The sequence below is a fragment of the Lissotriton vulgaris genome, chromosome 4_1, assembly GCF_964263255.1.
Source record: "Lissotriton vulgaris chromosome 4_1, aLisVul1.2, whole genome shotgun sequence".
Classification (NCBI taxonomy): domain Eukaryota; kingdom Metazoa; phylum Chordata; class Amphibia; order Caudata; family Salamandridae; genus Lissotriton; species Lissotriton vulgaris.
In genome coordinates, this window is record NC_141691.1 from 4,023,773 (window position 1) to 4,045,035 (window position 21,263).

General features: G+C 44.4%; 1 protein-coding gene across 1 annotated transcript in view; it reads left to right on the plus strand.

The window, feature by feature from the left end:
• LOC147718189 (vomeronasal type-2 receptor 26-like) overlaps positions 1 to 21,263 on the plus strand; it is an 84,384-nt gene that overhangs the window by 37,998 nt on the left and 25,123 nt on the right. The window contains exon 3 of the mRNA XM_086966634.1: positions 7,713 to 7,863. Within this exon, the coding sequence (XP_086822760.1) occupies positions 7,713 to 7,863 (151 nt within the window). The remainder of the gene's footprint in view (positions 1 to 7,712; positions 7,864 to 21,263) is intronic.

The following is a 21,263-nucleotide window of genomic DNA, read 5'->3' on the forward strand; positions in this document are numbered from 1 at the left end:
CCACCCCCTCAGCATGGGACGACTCCTGGTGGCCAACTGCCCTGAGTTCAGCCACAACACCCACCGACCACACATGCAACCTGGGAGTTATCCTCGACTCAACCCTCTCCATGTCCAAGCAAGTCAACGCTGTCTCATCCTCCTGCTTCATCACCCTCTGCATGCTCCGAAAGATCTTCAGGTGGATCCCCACCAACACAAGAAGATTTGTCACCCAGGCTCTCGTCAGTAGCAGGCTGGACTACAGAAACAACCTCTATGTGGGAGCCCTGGCCAAACTGCTGACAAGACTGCAACGCATACAGAACGCCTCTGCACGCCTGATCCTTGACATTCCTTGCCACAGCCACGTCACACCCCACCTGAGAGACCTGCTCTGGCTTCCCGTCAACAAGAGGATCACCTTCAAACTCATCACCCACGCACACAAGGCACTCCACAACACCGGACCAACATACCTCAACAAAAGACTCACCTTCTACAACCCGAACCAACAGCACCGCTCCGCCGCCCTCACCTCCATCCCCCGCATCCGAAGAACAACCACCGGCGGCAGATCGTTCTCCTACCTCGCCGCCAAGTACTGGATGGACCTCCCCAACCTCCTACGGCAGACCGAAGACCTCCTGACCTTCAAGAGGCTACTCAAGACCTGACTGTTAGAGCAGTAGCAGCTACCCCCTCTCCCTCAGTGCCTTGAGACCGTTACGGGTGAGTAGAACGCTCTATAAATGCCTTGATTGATAGTTTGATTGATAAGCGTCAGATGGAGTCAAAGATTCAAGAATACCGGAGAATGCGGAAATGGTAAAATGGACTGAGTCTTTACTGAGGAAGGTAATACCAGAGCTACAAGGAGATCTTACAATTACCAAAGCCCAGAGCCCATAGAGTTCCTGCACAGCCCAATATCCACGCAAAATGTTAATTAATTCTTCAGACTACAGAATTAAGGAAAAAATCTTAAATGCAGCAATAATAATGAGATCATTTTCCACTGCTGAAATCAAAAACTTTAAAAAAAAATTCTGATATTGCTGTTAGAAAGATACATTTTGGTCGCTATCAAGAGCTGCTGCCTAAATGCGTATTTTGCACACTCTGAACAATTTGCACTTTAGTTTGTAGTTCAGCCTGTCTATTGCTATTAGGAAGAGAAATGTTGTGGAAAGATATGTACCCTTTATTATCCTTAAGATTCTGCAGTATTACTTTAGGATCTTACAAATAATTTCTTGTTATTTTGAGTACCTAATATGAATAGGATTAAAATGACAATTCTGGCTTTTAACGCTAATGGTTGAAATAATAGACATACAGCCTATGCAGTAGAAAGCTGGTTCAAAGGACATCATCCTGATGTGATCTTTATCCAAGAGACACATTTTCCAACCTTATGAGATGGGGCGGACTTCTACTGCTCATCTGTTTCATGTACAGCCCAGATGGGTGTTGGCATCTTTTTAGGTAAGCAGGTTCAATTTCATGTTGAAGTATCCCACTCAGACCCGGGTGGAAGATGGACAATCCTCCACGGGAAAATAAACCAGGTGAATCTTATACTGGCTACAATTTATGCACCAGTGATAGATGACCCACTCCCTATTTTACAATTAAAGCAAGGGTATACCTGGACAGATTACATGGGGAGGTGATTTTAATTTTTTAAGGAACCCTCTGTTGATTCAACAAAGATAGAACGTAAACAAAACAAACCACAAGTCTCTATCGCTCTGTCTAGTTGTAAATCCAATTTAGATATCATAGATAATTGGCGTCTCAATAATCAAGTAAAAATTGGGTACTCTTGCTATTCAGCAAATATGATTCAGAATTAAGGCTAGATTTCTTCCTGACTTCACATAACATTATAGTTAGTAAATATGAATACATTTTAAATGCCTTCTCAGACCACACCTTAATTAAAATAAAATTTGCTGTAGGGAGTACGGACGAAGGCGTATCAAGAAGGTAGTATTCCAACAAACTTAATTTAGCAGATGAACAATGGTTCACAGAAATGGATGAGGTGATAAGTGTTTTATTCATATAAATAAAGACTCTGCCCCAATCAATGTAATATGGGACGGATTTAACGCTACATTAAGAGGCATAATCACCTTAAAGGATATTCTGCAATAAGGGGTTAAAAAGGAGAGAGAATGGCGATCAAAAAAAGGCTTGCCTTTGCAAATCAAGAGTATTTTAGGAATAGGGGCCCAAACACTAGGCAAGAAGTATTAAAAGCAAAAATAAGAATGAGCACATTTTATTATGGGTTAGTCGATATGGCATGTAGGATCTACCTCCAGACAGGCTATGAAGATAGTGAATATACAGGAAGACTTTTAGCCTGGCAGGCAAAAGAGAAACAGGTTCGAAATAGGATTGAGAGTATCTGGAACAAAGCGACTAAAACACGCTTAAAGAGTGCGTAACACATAGGTAAGACCTTCCTTTAACATTATAAGGACATTTACCAGTCAAACTATCAAGTATCCTCGGAAGCTATTCACTATTTTTTACGGGAGTTACCAATTTCCGTTTTGGACAATAAATTTAAAGAGGAATTATTGGATGATTTTTCGAAGGAAGAACTATATTCAATTATAAGTTCCTTGCCTAACTTTAAAGCTACTGGGGAGGATGGCTTTCCTGCAATTTTTTTTTAAAGATTTGCTTCAAATCTTAAAACAGAATTTTTAAAAACTTGAAAACTATCTATTACAAGGGGGTGATCCGCCGTTATCCTCTCGTACAGCAGTAGTGGTCAGCATTTTAAAAAAGGATACAGACAGTGAGAATGTGAATTTTTACAGTCCTATAAGTCTCTTAAATGCCGACTACAACATTTTTACAAAACTTCTCGCTAAGAGGCAGATCATTTTTATATGAAATAGATTTTAAGGGAATGTAATATTACTGATCCCACAAGAATAACTAAGTACCCTAAGAAAGTATGTTATAAGATCCTTCAATGGGTACCTAAGCAAACATCTCAACTTTTAGCATACTACAGTTTTCAAAGATTTAACAATTCGACTAGGCTGTCCCATATATATATATACCCGTGAGCAAGAGGTAGGCGTACCTCGAAACGCGTAGGGTTGTTTTTTCATGCCAAAATAAATCTTTGAGCACTCGAAATTAAATTGAGCTTCGACTCTGGTTTTTTCCTGCAAGGATTGAGTAACCAGGACTTGGATAGATTGAGGGTTTGGCGACCCTGTCGAACGCCCGCTGTACAAGCGGCGGAAGCACGCCATCCGTGCATTTTCATGTATATATATATATATATATATATTTATTTACGGGGGAAAGATACATTTTAGAGTGCAGTATTTTAAGGTTGTTGGAAGAAAACAGTTATGTGCAGATCCGGGAGTTCATCACAGGCAACTGCTGGAAACCATGGTTAGAGATTGAAGTGGGGCTTTTACACTCTAATACAATACTGAAATGGTCATTCATTAGATTAAAACTCATGTTGGAAAAACTTGATATAAAAAAAATGAGCCTTAGAACAAGTATAAATGAAGCTTTGGATACCCCGGTACAACTGAAGATTAGTGCTTGGGTTAAAATCTTTGATGAAAACAAGCCTCTTTTATTATATGAAAAAGTCAAGTATAGATGGAGGAAAAGGGAAGTTATGCAGGTCTCTAAATCAACCTGGAATAGAATCATTATATTTAATGCAGCTATATTCAGAGGTGCAAATTTTAAGCGCATGCAATATTATTTCTTATGGTTGATTTATAGGACACCCTCCTTTCTTCATAAGAATTGCCCACAAATTGAAGACAGAAGATTGTGCAGAAGAGGGTAGCAGCACTTGGAAGCATATTTTTTGGGAAGTTCAAAAATTAGCAGCTTGTGGGAGGAAATTGATATCTATCTTAGATCCATATTGGACCCCTCCATTTCGATTGATGCATCTATTGCAGTTCTGGGTTGCTCTCCTGCTACCTCTACACAAGAAGAATGCCTTTATATCGCAGCATTGGTAGCAAGATCCTTAATCTTACAATCCTGGAGAACTGAGAAGGTACCTACCGTCCATGCATGGAGAGCGAAAGCCTAGAGATTTTGACTAATTGCTTGATCACTACTACTAAGGGGAAGACTAGCTGGAAATATATTGAATTTGGATTATTGATCGAATGCAGGGTTTTGGTTATTTTCTAAATATTTATTATTATACACTTTGTACTTTCGTCTATTGAGATTCTCAACGGATTTACAAAATCGCTACTGATTTATACAGTATTAGGCTGGTAGAGAAATCGTTGTTGTTTCCTTATAGATTCATAATTTTGCACTTTGCAGTTTATCTTTTGTGATCTTTAACTGTCCTACTTATGTACTCCAATTCATATTGTATCTGGTTGACAGTGTAGATCGATAGAGCATACATATGCCTATTATGTGGCATTTAGCACTTTGCATTTTATTCCAATGTGATTTTTTACTGCCCCATATTATTGTCTTGATTTTACTCTGCAATATTTTGGAACGTGCAATTATATTTGACAGTGTTGTATGTTTGGAATTCCTATGCACTCTCAATAAAAATATTTTTTTAAGAAACACAGTACTATGCACAAATATACTGCTATGAATCTCTAACTCTGTAAAGACTGTCCAAGCGTGCATGCTGATACCTCTAGTAAGTTGTTTACTTGCACCTAAAAAGCCAGCTCATCTATACTGTGTGCCCAAAAGGGCTACAGTTATAGTCTCTTCATGCTGGTGGATTGTTTGAATATATATAATCTAATTTACAAGATCCTTGGGGTGTTTTCTGATTATTAATGACCACCAACAACCCCTCACTAGGATCACATCACCCTTCAGTGTGGTGAAAAGTTGAAGAGACACTTTTGTAAAGATCATCATAAAGCATCAAATTGGACACCCTTACCATAACCCAGCACCTTCACCTAGAATCAATCTCTTACATTACAGCTCCAACCCCCTCACAGCTGGCTTTTGGACACGTTTTCGCTGAACAATGCCACATACATAGACACAAACATTTGTACTTGTGGTTTTCATTCATCTCCAGAAGGACATATATTCCCTCTCTAGAATACTGTTTGTATGCTGAAGCCACCTGACAGTGGAAGTTTGGTCTTTGCAGTGAAGTTGCAGTGAAGTTGCCAAATTCCTGACACTAACAAGTCCAAGCAATAAAGTAAAACAAGCTTTGGCAAAACCAATATGCTTGATGTTGATGTAATACATTGGCAGAGGCAGACAAACAACATACACACATATATTTGTTGTGTGTATTTGTTAAGTACAATATCACACATTAGGATATATTTAGATGATACATAAATACAACTATACAGGCAAAGAACCCATGTGCACAGACTAGTAGACAATCTCGCACACATGAACTCAAACCTTGCGGTACTCATAAGTATAGACCACCTGGCATCCAATCATCCATACACACAGACTGAGAGATGGGTATTATTTGACTTGCATGTGTCTATATATACTGCTCCAAAGTGCTGGATGTGATAAAAGCGAGGACAGGTGGCATTAAGAAAGGAAAGTTGTCTATGCAATTTTCTTCCACCAAAAATGGTAAAATCAATGACCTTAGGAGTCTGGTTGGATAGGAGGGGGCTCTTAAACCAATAATATGAGTTAAAGACTATTCTTTACAAAAAAAAGATGGTGCCGGTTTTGTTTAATGTAATTTGATCTGATGTTTGTCAAAGGGATTGAAAAGTGCTTTAGTAACAGATTGATTTGTTATGATTTTTAAACTTTGTGGCTGATTATGAGTTTGGCGGTCCATGGATAAACTCATGATGGCGTGGCGGTTGCAGTCCAGACCCTACAATATAACCACTGGTGCGATACTGAATGATGGTAGAGATGCACTGGTGGGACATAGGGCAAGAGATCCTGTAATTGAGTGGTGCACACTGTCATCAGAATCTGTTGTGCACAAGGAGGATTATTACCATTATAAGGGAGTGTGCACCCTTCCTGAATAGTGCCTGGCTCGGGCTGACAACCCGTTGCTGTGTGGCACTCTGAAGAATGCTACAGAAGGGCTTGTTTTGTTGCCCTCTGTTCTCTTGTGGTGGTCTCAGGGATATAAAGGCCTCCTGCGATGGACCCACATCATCTACTTGTGACATCTGGAAAGTGGTGTTCTCTTAAGTGCCCATATTGTCTGCTTGAGCTGAACTGGTCATGATAATGGAACTAAGAATTGAGCCTGGTGACTGTATTGCCCAGTGTGGAGCCCCAAAAGGATTTCCCGCATCTAAGAGGCATGTCCTTGCATTATTGGAGACCTCAGTACGCATTAGTATCTTGCTGGCACTGAGCGGATTAACCAGTTGCAGGACCCTGCATACTGCAACCGGTCAATCGTGCCGCATCTGTTTTGTAGGACACTACTGCATGCTCATTGCATGTGGTGTTCAAATCACATGTTGCAACACTCGGATGTGAGGGCGCACCTATAGTAGTGCCTCTTTCTACCTCGTGCAATACTTCGAAACTTGTGCGTGTGTGTCACGTGGCCCAAAGGGATATTTCGTTTTTCACTAACTTAGCATGAGCATGTGACAGCTTGCCTGCTCCTTTGTGCAAGTTACTACATGTCTTTATTTTTGCAATAAATTTAATGACTGCTTCCACATGAAAAATCATCACTGTGCTCACTCTCTGCATTTTCCTGGGATTTTGACTCAACATTATGTGCAAGGTCGAACAACAGTGCTCTTTGTTATTTCGTTCTGGCCAGGCCGCAAACCTTAGACAAAAAATTCTGATGTAGCTGTTGTTTGGACAACATACTTTGGTTCTTAGTGAGGTACACGAATAGGTGGCACACATTTGGAGAGGGACCGTTCCAGGGAGAAGAGCGAGACAACAGATATGATCTCGATCAACCATCTATAGGTATGGGGTCTGCTGAAAAAAAGCCCTTCTATTATATATTAATACTTCTTCTTAGCAAGTGGAGGGAGCTTAGGCAATATAGTCTTTCCTCTATTGTCTCTCTATGATGACATCCCCCTTCATGATATATGGACTAGCTGCTATGCTGACTGTATTTGTACAATGCATTTTCCTGCTTGCTGTGGCACGTATACTGCATGTTAGGGCACAATAGTTAAAATAAATATTTTAAATTGTTTTGTGTCTCTGTCAGATCTTATTGTGTGACACGTCCAAGTGTGCAAGCGAAAGGGTATGTCTTGTTACCGCGATTCCTGGGAGATCTGGGAGTGTTGTGTTCTGGGGTGTCTACTGATTTGCTTCTCTGTGAGAGAGTAAAAGAGCAAGTGAGACGCTATAACTAGTCTGTCCTGAGCACGTGGGTACTAAGGTGGTAGGATGACTTAACCCTATATATCAAGGTCCAATATTCCTGCACATAGTTCTGTATTAGTGCGGAATCCCTGCAACATTAGTTTGGCCAAGGTAGTCTGATGCAACCCCTAGGAACACGCACCAGACATAGCACTTTATTTCCAGAGAGGTATGGAATTTGCGACTCATCATTGTGTGTGACTGGAATTGTCTGGTGTGACTTGAATCAATGCACACTAGACATTGTGCCCAGATTGCCTGGGTGCTACTTTGATTGACGTGTGTCTGATGGGGTGCCATCTTCTACTAAGAGGCTGCCGTTGTTCATTTCCCATTCATCGCTTGTTGCTTTTTTGCCTAAGGTGTGGCTGACCAACTGCCCTCTCTTCACCTGTCTCCTGATGTGCCAGGAGGTATTGCCTGGATCAGTCTTGGGTGGTGAGAGTGATCGCAACCGGGACAAGAGACTGTGTGACCCCTCTGTGCTTTGCAGAACTGGGCTGGTTCCAGAAGGTAAATTGTGGAATCCTTTGCTTGAATGACTATCGCCCTAGTCCCGCTTCTGCTGAGCATCCTGTGGAAGAACTTAAAGAGTAGTGTTCAAACCTCATTTGTCTACTGCCTCCTAATTAGTCCTGCTATGTACCCTCACCGTCTCCTCTCGGATCCTGAATAAGTGTGACTCCGGCCGCGATTGGCCTTGTATCAGAGGGAGGTTTGTTTATCTTTAACCATGGGTGTAGGGTAGTCAGGGTGATTGGAAGGGTGAAGAAAGGCCTGGGCCAGGGGTTCTGCATTGTTCTATCAATCATCCTGTTAATATCAGTGGCACTCCGTGTCGGTGCTGAGTGAGGATGTGAGAGTTATGGATGAGGACTGCCTGGTATCGATTGCATTGCCTGGTGGTGTTGCTTTACATGTTAATTCCTTGCCAAAAGAATACTATGCTTGGCATTGTGTTTTACCCATGCAGCCTTGGCCCACGGTGCTGCTTAAAGGTGTTTTAATTATCTGTGTGTACACATTCCTTATATCGTTGTGATCTTTGTAGTATTGCATTGTAAGAATTGCCAGGCAGGGCCTAGTTCTGACAACGCTGTGCACCGCATAAGGGTACTGGGGGTAAAGTAGGATCTTTTCCAGGTGTGCACACTACTAACGTCAATAAACAAGTTTGAGCCTAGTACTGCTAGTGATATTTCCAAGTGGGATTTATGCTCAGAAATACATAATGTTCATGTTGTATTAATGTTCATGATGAATACAAACCCTCTATTCTATCTATCGAATTACCGTCTTATTACTTTTGCACTTTACCTGTTGTATTTTATGTGTATTATGGCAGTTAGTTTATTTTTTTCTAGTCTGTACTGTTGGTCTTAGCCTATTGACCTGCTTGACTTGCATTTTTTCTTGTTCATGTGGGATCTTGTATTCATTGTATCTCTTATCAAATGACTTCCTTTTAAATGTTTGCTTTTATGGATTTTAGTGGACAAATAAAGTATACGTTGACTTGAGTACAAACATTGTTTTGCATGCATCCCTTGGGAAGTCTCTTTTGTGGTGCTCAGTGTATTCATAATGAGTGTGTGCTGACTGTACCAATTCTTTACACATTGCCTCTGCGATAAGCCTGACTGCTCAATGCCAAGGGTGAGCACAGGTTATACAGTGTGTGTGCAATTACCCACCCCTGACAAGAGTGGCAGGTTCTGCCGGGCTAGGGCCCTGCCTCAGTCAACCAGAAATTGCCAGTCCCAACAGTTGGTAGCTGGGTACTTTCCAAGTCGTACACTTCGACCAAGCCAGCAGGCAATTATCTTGTCAAGGTGGCTGTTAATGTGGTTTATCTGCCCTAAGCTCAGGTGTGATCTGCCACACTTGCTGGGATCCTCCAAATCTTTTGAGTTTTTTGGATGCATCTAAAAACGGGGCTGTTCTCATCTTCTCTTTGATTAGTAAGTCTGGCTTGTCTATCCTGTGCTGAGGAGCTGGGTAGCGCTTTGAAACCTTTCTGGTAGTATGCACTTTATAAGCCAATGTATTTTACATTTAACACAACAATTATTAGGGAACACTGTTTTAAGCCCCTCCCTAGTTAAGATTTGGCGGACATCCAGAAACCAAATTTGTTACTTAAAATGTCTTTAACAAATCTCAAAAGGGATTGGTAGGCACCAAAACATTAATTTGAAGTTGCAAACTCTTTGATTTTGAATGGCAAACTGGCTTTGTTCATCCAACACCCAGTTTGCTGACGTCATGAGCATATCAGGTCACCCGTGTCAAAAGAAATTCAGACATGTTTCCCTTTGGTAGCGGCTCCCACACAATACCCTTCTAATGCCTAGAGAAACAACAGACTAGAGAAGTGCCTAATTTGTGCCAGTATTTTCCAGTCCTCAGCACCAGTACCTATTTCTTACCAACACTTCTTCGACATCCCTTTAAAAATTAGTACATGAAGAGAGTACTTAATAATTAATTACATTAAAAAATCCTCAACACTCAGTCCATTTTTACAGCTTTAGGTAACCTGGAACAGTCTAGACTGCACAGTTTAGGAGTGTGGGGAGTACTGGATAACATCTTAGCTCAGTGTGGTGTAGTTCCTATATCCCTGATAGGCTCTGCGCATTGGAATAATATACACTATAGTTTTGACATAGGACTGAGGTCAGTATGTCTCTATCGAGTACATTAAACTTAATTACTTGTGTGTGCCATCTAACCCAAAGGTCACCAGAAAATTTTTGAATGAACAAGAAGGGATTAGCTTCTGACAATAATAATAATAATAATAATAATAATAATAATAATAATAATAATAATAAAGCCCTTTCTAGAGCGCCTGGCTACACAAAGAATAGTGTGTCCCTGCGCTAGAATGCTCCTATATCTCAAGAGGCAGAAGTTAGAGAGAAACGAAGCCAGGGTCAGAGAGAAGAGAGTGAATTAGATGACTGGAAACAGGTGAGTTTTAAGCTTAGCGCGGAATCTGGTTTCTGAAGGTTCCATTCGGAGGTCAAGCGGTAGTTCGTTCCAGTGCTTAGGAGCCAGATGCCTGAAAGAACGACCACCCATCCTGGCTCAACGTAAACATGACAACTTTGTTTCCCTTAGAGTCAGAACAATCTCAGAATCGTGAAAACAACAGATAACCGTCTCACTCAGTCAATCATGCATGCTTTGTTTCTACCGGAATCGAGCATACTAGGACCGGTTTCTGGCTATCAGAGGTCATCAGCCAGGATAGCTTGACTCCAGTGGCTTAGTGAGCAAGGGAACCACGTCTGGGCATACCCTTCCCACATAGGGTGAAGACGGTCCTAGGATGCTTGATTCCGGTTTAGGGAAGACATGGCTTGGCAGTTCAGGCTGGATTGTTCAAATGAGGCACAGGGTCAAGGATGATTTGCATATGGCCATGTCTGAATTGGGATGGCTTGGTGAGGAAAATAACGATGGATTAAACCCAGATCTGTGACTGGGGGGAATGTTTTGCCATTGTGCAACATTCCATCCATCATCTTGTGTGTTTTGCTATTCACCCTATGTGGGAAGGGTATGCCCAGACGTGGGTCCCGTGCTCATTAGGCCACTGGAGTCAAGCTATCCTGGCTGAAGACGGCTGATAGCCAGAAACCGGTCCTAGGATGCTTGATTCCAGTCCAGGAAAGACATGGCTTGGCAGTTCGGACTGGACAGTTCCCATGAGGCACAGGGTAAAGAATGATTTGCATATGGCCATGTCTGAACTGAGGTGGCTTGGTGAGCAAAATAACGATGGATTAAATCCAGATCTGTGACTGGGGGTGAATGTTTTGACATTGTGCAGCATTCCATCCATCATCTTGTGTGTTTTGCTTTTATGACGAGGGCAAACTGTGAAGACGTTTGGGCTAAGATGTGCTCATTTAGTTGGTCCTTCCTGTGAGGCTGTCGGCCCTGTAACTTCAAGTGCTTTGAGTTTGGTTTATACAGGTTGGGAAAATGTTTTTCTCAGCCATATGAGGAGACTTGCAATGCTTGTGTACATTTCTTTATCCCCATTAGCTGAGCCACAATAGTCCAGAATGCCTTACTATTTTTCCGTTTCCAGTTTTTATCTTTTTGCTCTTGATTAGATTTCTCTTTTTTCCGTTGGCAGATTTTTTTCAACTTTCTTATTTCTTTTTGTCTTAGAGTAGAGAAGATTTCAAACTGGATTCTGACCAAACAGTTTAAATACGATGAGAGATGATGTGTACTCTTTCATTTGGGGTGGCTTTGCCTTTATCTTGCCTTTTGTGTATTCCTGCAGGGCAGCCACAACTGAGCAAGCTGTGTCTTCATATTTAGAGATAGGATCAACTTCTTCATTTGAAAGATCTAAAAATGAAGATGAGATTGCAGTGTTTGTTTTATTGATTGCTTTGGAGTTCCAGTTTATTTCTGGTTTACATCGGCCAGACCATTCAAAGAGCTTAAAGTCCATCGGGGGTAGATTTCGTTATAATTTCAATTCCCAACGTCAGGAATGCTGGGTTGCTTTACGTTGTATGTATAATGAATGCACTTTCGCAAAGAGAGGCATACTGCAGATGACCTAACTACAAGCACCTATTCTAGTGAATGCAGCAGGAATATCTCTTTCTACTCGCCCGTTTAAGATTACTCCAGGACAAAAGAGTTTCCCTCTTGTATCTGCCCTTATCTCGGTTGGAAATGATGGGATTGGGATGGAGGGAGCTGCCAACTCTGCGAGGTCCCCCAGTTAGCCTGAAGTGCATTCACCATGTTTCCATTGAAGACCCCGCTATCGCTGTCGGAGCGAGCACCCCAGATTCAACAAGTGAGCCTATTCTCTCGAAGGATTTTTCCAAAATGAAATCGTAAGGGGTCAGGTGGCATGTACATATTACAAATTAACCAGTCCTAGATGAGCTCCGAGCTTTCCTTCCGGCACTTGATGTTGACACATTCAGGAGAGATCGCTCGATCACTTAAAAGGTCCCAATGGATTTCTTCCTGTAGGAGAATTGCAAAGTCTCCCCTTGAGTAACCCCTCCTTGAAGCCTCTGCAGCAATGACCAACACAGTCATCCTTTCGAATAAAAGAGTCTAAAGACCATGCTTCTTGCAACATTGCAATCAACGGGGAGTTTTCCAGTATCAGGGCTAATTTTTCTGGATTTTTTTCTGCGATATTCCATGAAACAATTTGCAGGAATCTGCTAAATGGTAGTATTTTAGCTTTGCCCTGTTTATTGCAATTTAGACCCAGGGATTTTCTTCAGATTGTGACTCTACTTTTGCAGGGGAATAGTTCCAGACTCAACTCTCTCCATCTTTAATTGAAATCATTAAAGATCCTTCAGAAACGTTCCTGTGAGATTCGGGCCCAAGTATGGTTGTCTCCTGTGATTGGGGCACATGTTCTCATTCTTCACCTTTAAGTTGTTATACTGAATTTCGTTTTCTTTGCCTTGGACTAATTTAAAACCGTTTGTATGGAGAGTGTCCCTTTCTTTTGGAATGATGGATGGAATTACGTCAGACCAGAACTCAACAGTTGCCACCAACAGGAGGAATTTATTTGGAAAGGAAACTCATTTTATTTCTGCAGTTGTAAGTGACTGAAGTAAGCACATTTAATGCAGTAAATGTACTATTTTCCTGAGGTTTCATTGAATGTTATCACTGGGGAATAAGTCTGTTAGTCCCAAAGTGCAGGAGACAATTTGTTCCCCATTTCCGTGTGACTTTCTATGTCAGAGTTACTTAGGAGCTGAGCAGATTTAAAGCCAAAAAAGCAAAGATAAGGCCCTTGATAATATGCCCCTGTGTATTCAATACTATTCAGGATATGTTGCAGTCTTGAAGAGGAAAAGACCCTGAAGAGACCCTGTGGAGGACAGACCGTTGAGGAGGCACCTCACCCAAGGAAACCCTCAGAATCAGGATGCCTACAAACAGTGTTGAGCACAATCAATGACTACTAGACACAACTACTGTTGCAGAAGGATGAAAGAGTCTGTTGGAACCTGGGTGCGGGTTCATGTAGAAAAGTACCTAAAGGCAGAAGGGACAGAGTCTATGCCACACCAGGATGCCCAGGAGGCACTGAAGACGAAGGCCACTCGAGTTCAATGAAGCAGGTCAGTCGATCAAGAGGCTTCAAGTACAGGTACAACAAATCAGTAGCTCTGCCTGAGCCACAGTGATGTTAAAGACGACAGAGTCCGTTCAACCAACCGCGTCAGCATGGGCCAGTCATAGCGGGGGCAGACTCGTCAACAGAACCTTTTGATGCACCTAACTCCGTTGACCCAAGTAGGTTGTGATGAAATGATACAAGAATGCGATGCACAGGCGGTTCAGTTGCAGTGTGTTCTATGAGGATGCTGGTCTCATCTCAATGTGAAGATAACTCAGGCCTTGAGAGAAGGCAGAACCACCACCTTAGTTGCTGAGCCTTTTTGAGACCATGGGAGCCCAGGTTCGGCAGATCGGTTAATCGTGTTGCGGTGCCTTTGGCTGCAGAGGAGTGACTCTTGCACTCAAAGTGAGATTACATTGGATGTCTTTAAATGTCCACAGGCCCAGGACAGAATCCTGTATGCAATACAGACACTGATGGTGCAGCAGGCTTGCAGGATGATGAGGTCAGGACCAGATGGAGTCTTCACGTTGCAGGATCAGTCCCAAAGCCAAGGTTGATGCTTTCAGGCTAGCATGGTCAGCACAACTCGCCCAGGATATCCAGAATGTCAAAGATGAAGTGGAGTTGGAGCTAATTCAAATCCCACAACAAATCTAGGGTTCCACTCACAGGTACGTCCGTAAGTACCCTTAGGAAAGGGTTGGGGTGATTCAGGGGTCCCTCCCAGAGGAGGGGCTGGACAGTGGGGAGAATACTCACATGTCCTTTGTTCAGTTTCACACGAGAACAGGAACCAAAGACTCCTTGAGCTGGTTTGAACTGGAGTATGCAAGGAGGGCACCAAATGTGCCCTTCTGACAGACTATGTGACACTGGCAAGTGCTCCCACCCTGGCCTAACACACACAATCCTGTTTGAGAGGTGGTTACACCTCCATGATACAGGAAACCTATTGTCCTACCTTCCCCTGCTCGGGCTTGGCCCAGCAGCAAGAGGGCAGACTCAAGTCTGTGGTTAGCAGCAACCCTACGTTGCTGTCAGGCTCGGTAAGATTGGTCCTGGGAGCACTGAGGGCTCCCAAAGGGCCTTCTGTGGATGGAATCTTACTTCCTACCCCGGATATGGTGATGTTTGATACCAAACATGCCCAGGTTTGTTCCAGACAGTTTAGAGGTGGTCTTCGCGCAATAAGCATGGCCTCTCCATTCACTTACAAAGTCTGGAGAATGGACTCTGGGGTTTAGAGTTGTGGTCTTCTCATGCAGGGCCACTCACACTCAGAACCAAGCGCCCTACCTTTTGGACTGGAAAGTCGGCTAGAGGGGTGACTTATAGGTTTCAAGTGCAGTGATATAAGATATAGGGGAGCGTGTATCATTCATTAGAGGTGCATGCACCAACTAACAGAGGCTGCAATGGCAGGCCCATAGTCAGATTTTGGACAGTCCCTTATGGGTGGCATAACACATGCTGCAGCCAAAAGGCAACCATTTTTGTACCTAAGCCCTAGGGGGCAGATTTATGTTAACTGGCGCATCCCGAGGGATGCGCCAGTTAACATGCGCCACAGTGCGCCACAGCTCCGCCACCCATGGTGCGCCGCATTTATAATGCAAACAAAACAGGTGATGGACCGAATGTGGATCAATGTCACACATTCACCCCAGTCCAAAGATCTGGGCTCAAATCCATCGTTTTTTTGCACTCCACATCACCCTGGGTTAGACAATGGCGATATGCAAATCAGCTCTGACCCTGTGCCCCATGGGAACAGTCCAGTCCGAACTACAAAAGCCATGTCCTTCCCAGAACGGAATCAAGCATCCGAGGACCGGACCGGTTTCGAGGTAACACCTCTCATCAGCCCGGCTATCTTGACTCCAGTGGTGTGGAGTGCCTGGGACCCACGTCTGAGCATCCCCAGCGCACTTATGGCGGTATTTGCAAACAAAACAGGTGATGGACCGAATGTGGATCAATGTCACACATTCACCCCAGTCCAAAGATCTGGGCTCAAATCCATCGTTTTTTTGCACTCCACACCACCCTGGGTTAGACAATGGCGATATGCAAATCAGCTCTGACCCTGTGCCCCATGGGAACAGTCCAGTCCGAACTACAAAAGCCATGTCCTTCCCAGAACGGAATCAAGCATCCGAGGACCGGACCGGTTTCGAGGTAACACCTCTCATCAGCCCGGCTAGCTTGACTCCAGTGGTGTGGAGTGCCCGGGACCCACGTCTGAGCATCCCCAGCGCACTTATGGCGGTATTTGCAAACAAAACAGGTGATGGACCGAATGTGGATCAATGTCACACATTCACCCCAGTCCAAAGATCTGGGCTCAAATCCATCGTTTTTTTGCACTCCACACCACCCTGGGTTAGACAATGGCGATATGCAAATCAGCTCTGACCCTGTGCCCCATGGGAACAGTCCAGTCCGAACTACAAAAGCCATGTCCTTCCCAGAACGGAATCAAGCATCCGAGGACCGGACCGGTTTCGAGGTAACACCTCTCATCAGCCCGGCTAGCTTGACTCCAGTGGTGTGGAGTGCCTGGGACCCACGTCTGATGCTTGATTCCGTTCTGGGAAGGACATGGCTTTTGTAGTTCGGACTGGACTGTTCCCATGGGGCAACAGGGTCAGAGCTGATTTGCATATCACCATTGTCTAACCCAGGGTGGTGTGGAGTGCAAAAAAAAAAAGATGGATTTGTGCCCAGATCTTATGACTGGGGGAATGTGTGACATTGATCCACATTCGGTCCATCACTTGTTGTTTTTGCAATTGCCGCCCTAAGTGCGCTGGGGATGCCCAGACGTGGGTCCCAGGCACTCCACACCACTTGGAGTCAAGCTAGCCGGGCTGATGAGAGGTGTTACCTCGAAACCGGTCCGGTCCTCGGATGCTTGATTCTGTTCTGGGAAGGACATGGCTTTTGTAGTTCGGACTTGACTGTTCCCATGGGGCAACAGGGTCAGAGCTGATTTGCATATCGCCATTGTCTAACCCAGGGTGGTGTGGAGTGCAAAAAAAAAAAGATGGATTTGGGCCCAGATCTTTTGACGTGGGGAATGTGCGACATTGATCCACATTCGGTCCATCACTTGTTGTTTTTGCAATTGCCGCCCTAAGTGCGCTGGGGATGCCCAGACGTGGGTCCCAGGCACTCCACACCACTTGGAGTCAAGCTAGCCGGGCTGATGAGAGGTGTTACCTCGAAACCAGTCCGGTCCTCGGATGCTTGATTCCGTTTGGGAAGGACATGGCTTTTGTAGTTCGGACTGGACTGTTCCCATGGGGCAACAGAGTCAGAGCTGATTTGCATATCGCCATTGTCTAACCCAGGGTGGTGTGGAGTGCAAAAAAAAAGATGGATTTGGGTCCAGATCTTTTAACTGGGGGAATGTGTGACATTGATCCACATTCGGTCCATCATTTGTTGTTTTTGCATTTATAATGCGGCGCACCATGGGGCAAAAACGGCACAGATGCGTGACGCATCTGTGCCGGAAATGTGGCGCATTGCTGGAGTTGCGTCGCAAGCGCGACGCAGCTCTAGCAATGCTCTGGGGGGGCCTATTCTTTCAATGCTGCCTCAAGCCTTACGCCTGCTTCAAGCAGGCGCAGGGTTTTGAAGCAGCATTTCCCTGAAAGTGACTGAGTGAAATCTCATAGATTTCACTCAGCCACTTTCAGGAGGCGTTCCTGTGCAGGAACGCCCCCCCTGCGCAGGAACGCCTCCTCATGGCGCAGTGCTGTACAACGTGACGCATCTCCTAGATGCGTCACGTTGTAAATAGGGCGCAGGGATGCGCCACGTTTCCGTGCCATTGCATCACGCAACGGCGGCGTAAACGTGGCGCAAGCCCTTCATAAATCTGCCGTTAGGTACCTTAGTAGCATATACTATGGACTTACTATGATACACTTTCAAGGTACTCACCAATGCCAATTAAGGAGTGGACTGGAGTCTTGGAGTGGCTGGAGTCTTGATAATCAGGACCCCAATAAGACTGCTCAGAAAACAGTAGTACACCAGCAAAAAGTGGGGGTAACCATGAGAGCAGATCCTACTTTAATATAACCCTCAATTCCAATGTTTTAATAACATTCATGTAAGCCACTATAAGGTATTGTGAAGCCACTCCAGCTATAGCTATTAAAACCACATTGTCAGCGTATGCCAACATTGGGATTTTGAATGTGTTGGAAAAGGGGACATCCAGTGTAGATCGTAGAAGTGCAGCCTCAATCCAATTTGTATAAATCGAGGATAAAAAAGGCACACGGACGCAACCTTGTCTAACGGCCCTTGAGATCTGGAAGGTTTGTGTTCATTCCCCATTTTTACCATAACGCATGCATGCCAGGGCTTAGGAATACAACTGGCAGAGAAAATTGATTATTACTGTATCAATACTCATTGATTTCATTATACTCCAATGTTTAGAATGGCTAACACAGTTGGGCGCGGGCATTAAGTCCACGGAGGCCGTGAAGGGTTGACCACCCTCAGCTGTAGTGTATTTTTCAGTAGTCCGGCTCAAAGGAAGGGCACTGGTCTATGGTCCCTCTACCCCTTTGAAAGCCATACTGGGCTGGAATCAGGGTGTTTTCCTCCCTTGGCCACTCTTCCAGCCTGTTTAACAGGAGGCAGCCCACCAATGTCTTGGTACTAACCAAAAGGGGGACAGGTCTATAAAACAGCCATTTTGGTTTGTTTACCTTTTTGTACATTGGAACAATAACGCTAGTTTTCCAGGAGGCTAGGGGACCAGACCTAGATATAGCGTTAAATACATTGTTAGAAGTGGAGCCCACAGGTCTTGGTGCTCTAGAAATAATCAATAGGAAACCCATCGAGACCCGGGTTCTTTGCACCACTGCACTTACAGAACATGTTTCTTACTACTTCAAGATTGAATAGCAAGTACCACATTGAGAAGGGCACTGCTAAAATTACAGGGTCATTCAGGGATTCACCCTTTGACCCAAAAATGTGTTCACAGTTGGCCAACCAGGCATCCCCGCTGACATGGGTGTCCAATGTTTTCTAATTATTTATTTTAAAAGGGAGCATTTACTACTTTCCTGAATTCCCATCTGTTTTTGGTGATTGCTGGTTGAGCAACATTTTCTCAAGCGGCTTCCCTCAAACCCTTTTCCCTAGATTTCCGATCTGTCGTATGCACCTTACACAGTGTCTTTATCTGGACCTGGTCTCTGGGTGGGGCTTTGAGGGCCCACTGCAGATCATTTAGGGATTGTGAGCCAGCTTCATCAAACCATTGGTTTACTGGGGCAGCATTGGGAGATTTAAAACAAGTACAAGCAAGTTTAATTTCTCCTAATAATTCCAAACAAAATAGGGGAATCCAGAAACTTTAATACCTTCTCCAACATCTATCTATATATATAAAAAAGAAAGTATGTCTATTTGTCCTTTATGCATTACTACACCATTCATCCGATCACCATGAAACTTTGGGAAGTTGTTGAGTACACTCCTGTGAAGGTTTCTGGCAAAACAAAAATGGCTTCGGTATTTTTACTGTTGTTGATTTACTGGTACCCAGTCATCAGTAAAAAAAAAATTATTGCATGGTCACTGAAGTTTGAAAATTTAGAGTCCATTTTGGTAATCTTACGTTGAAGGTGGTCTGATGCTACTATGAAATTGATTGTACACTCATACTCATTCGGATAACATCCAATGTATGCTATTGCCATATTTGTGATGTGTAAAATGATAAATTGCTTCACCTAGCCACAAAATATTAAGGCATTTTTTGACTGAGCTTCACTGATTTTGTTAATCTCCTTTTCTAATGAAACCACCATTGATGACATGTTACCACCAAAATTCTTTTTATAAAAGTTTATCCCCTTTTCCTTCTGGTAACTAAAATCGTAACACCTTGACCGCGGTGCAAATTCCACCGCAGTGCTGGCGAATTAATGAGTGGGCATGTTTCGGACAACCTCCGGCCATCCTCAGCACACACACACTGTGATATCGGATGGCTGCACGCAATGGATTAATAGGCAATGTATTTGATATTAAAGTCCATAAACCACCTCTAGCTCTACCTGACGGAGAGGAAATCGCTTCCATTTGAAATGATCAATACTCTTCTATCAATCAATCAATCAGTGACACTTATAAAGCGCGCTACATACCCGTAGGGTCTCAAGGCGCTGGGGGTTGGGGGGGGGGGAGCCGCTACTGCTCGAACAGCCAGGTCTTCAGCTTCTTCCTAAAGGAGAGGTGGTCTTGGGTCAGGCGCAGGTCGGTCGGGAGGGAGTTCCAGGTCTTGGCGGCCAGGTAGGAGAAGGACCTTCCTCCTGTAGTCGCTCTTCGGATGCGGGGGACGGCGGCGAGGGCGTGGTTGGCTGATCGGAGGTGGCGTTTGGGAGCGTAGAAGTTGACTCGGCTGTTGAGGTAGCTCGGGCCTTGGTCGTGTAGGGCTTTGTGTGCGTGGGTGAGGAGGCGGAAGGTGATTCTTTTGTTGACGGGGAGCCAGTGAAGGTCTCTCAGATGTCCGGAGATGTGGCTGGTTCGTGGGATGTCGAGGATGAGTCTGGCTGAGGCGTTCTGGATCCGCTGGAGTCTCTTCTGGAGCTTGGCGGTGGTACCGGCGTAGAGGGCGTTGCCGTAGTCCAGTCGGCTGGTGACGAGGGCCTGGGTGACGGTCTTCCTGGTCTCGGTGGGGATCCACCAGAAGATCTTCCGTAGCATGCGTAGGATGTTGAAGCATGCCGAGGAGACGTTGTTGACTTGCCTGGTCATGGAGAGGGAGGAGTCCAGGATGAAGCCCAGGTTGCGTGCATGGTCTGTCGGTTTGGGTGCGGTGCCCAGGGCGGGAGGCCACCAGGAGTCGTCCCAGGCGGAGGGAGAGGAGCCCAGGATGAGGACCTCCGTCTTGTCCGAGTTCAGTTTCAGGCGGCTGGTCGTCATCCACTCGGCTACCTCTTTCATCCCTTCGTGCAGGTTGGCTCTGGCGGCGGCGGGGTCGTTGGTCAGGGAGAGGATCAGCTGGGTGTCGTCGGCGTAGGAGATTATGCTGAGGTTGTGTTTGCGTACGATGGCCGCGAGGGGGCTCATGTAGTACAAATATTAAGTCTATTGCCCACGTCTCCTGTAAACATAGTATGTCTGGATTCTGCCAAAGGGACATCCACTGTACATTACCCAAATTCAGGCGAATGCCCGCAACATTCCAGGTTGCTATTTTTACCCCAGATTACACTGCTCATGAATGTCTCTCGAGGCGTTGCTCGTCTTTGGTTTGTTGACTCATTATGGCCAGCCGAGGTATAGTGTGGGTCACCAGGAAACAGTCAATTGCGAGACTCTCGATCTGTCAAAGGGGTGAAGTGATTCTCTACCCTTATTATTGTTCAAACAGAGATACCGGAGCCTAAGTTAGCAAAGGTGGTAGAAAAGGCCATACCAATGCGGCCTCTCCTGGGAACAAAAGATGATGGTAAAGTGGATCCATAAAAATAATCCATTGGGAACACAGATATATGGGTACCAGAAAAAAGGCATTATAAAATTCCCTAAGTAAGTTCCTGGCCACAAATTGATCTTTGAAGTTAATGACTACAAAATCGCCCCTTACCTCTTTTATGGAACAAACCACCCTCCCCACTCTCCTTGTCATAATAATATGTCTGTTTAGGCCCTCGCCGCTTCCTACATGGCTTCTAGCATGGGTCGTCAGCCAGTGCCGTGATTATCCATAAGCTGTTCC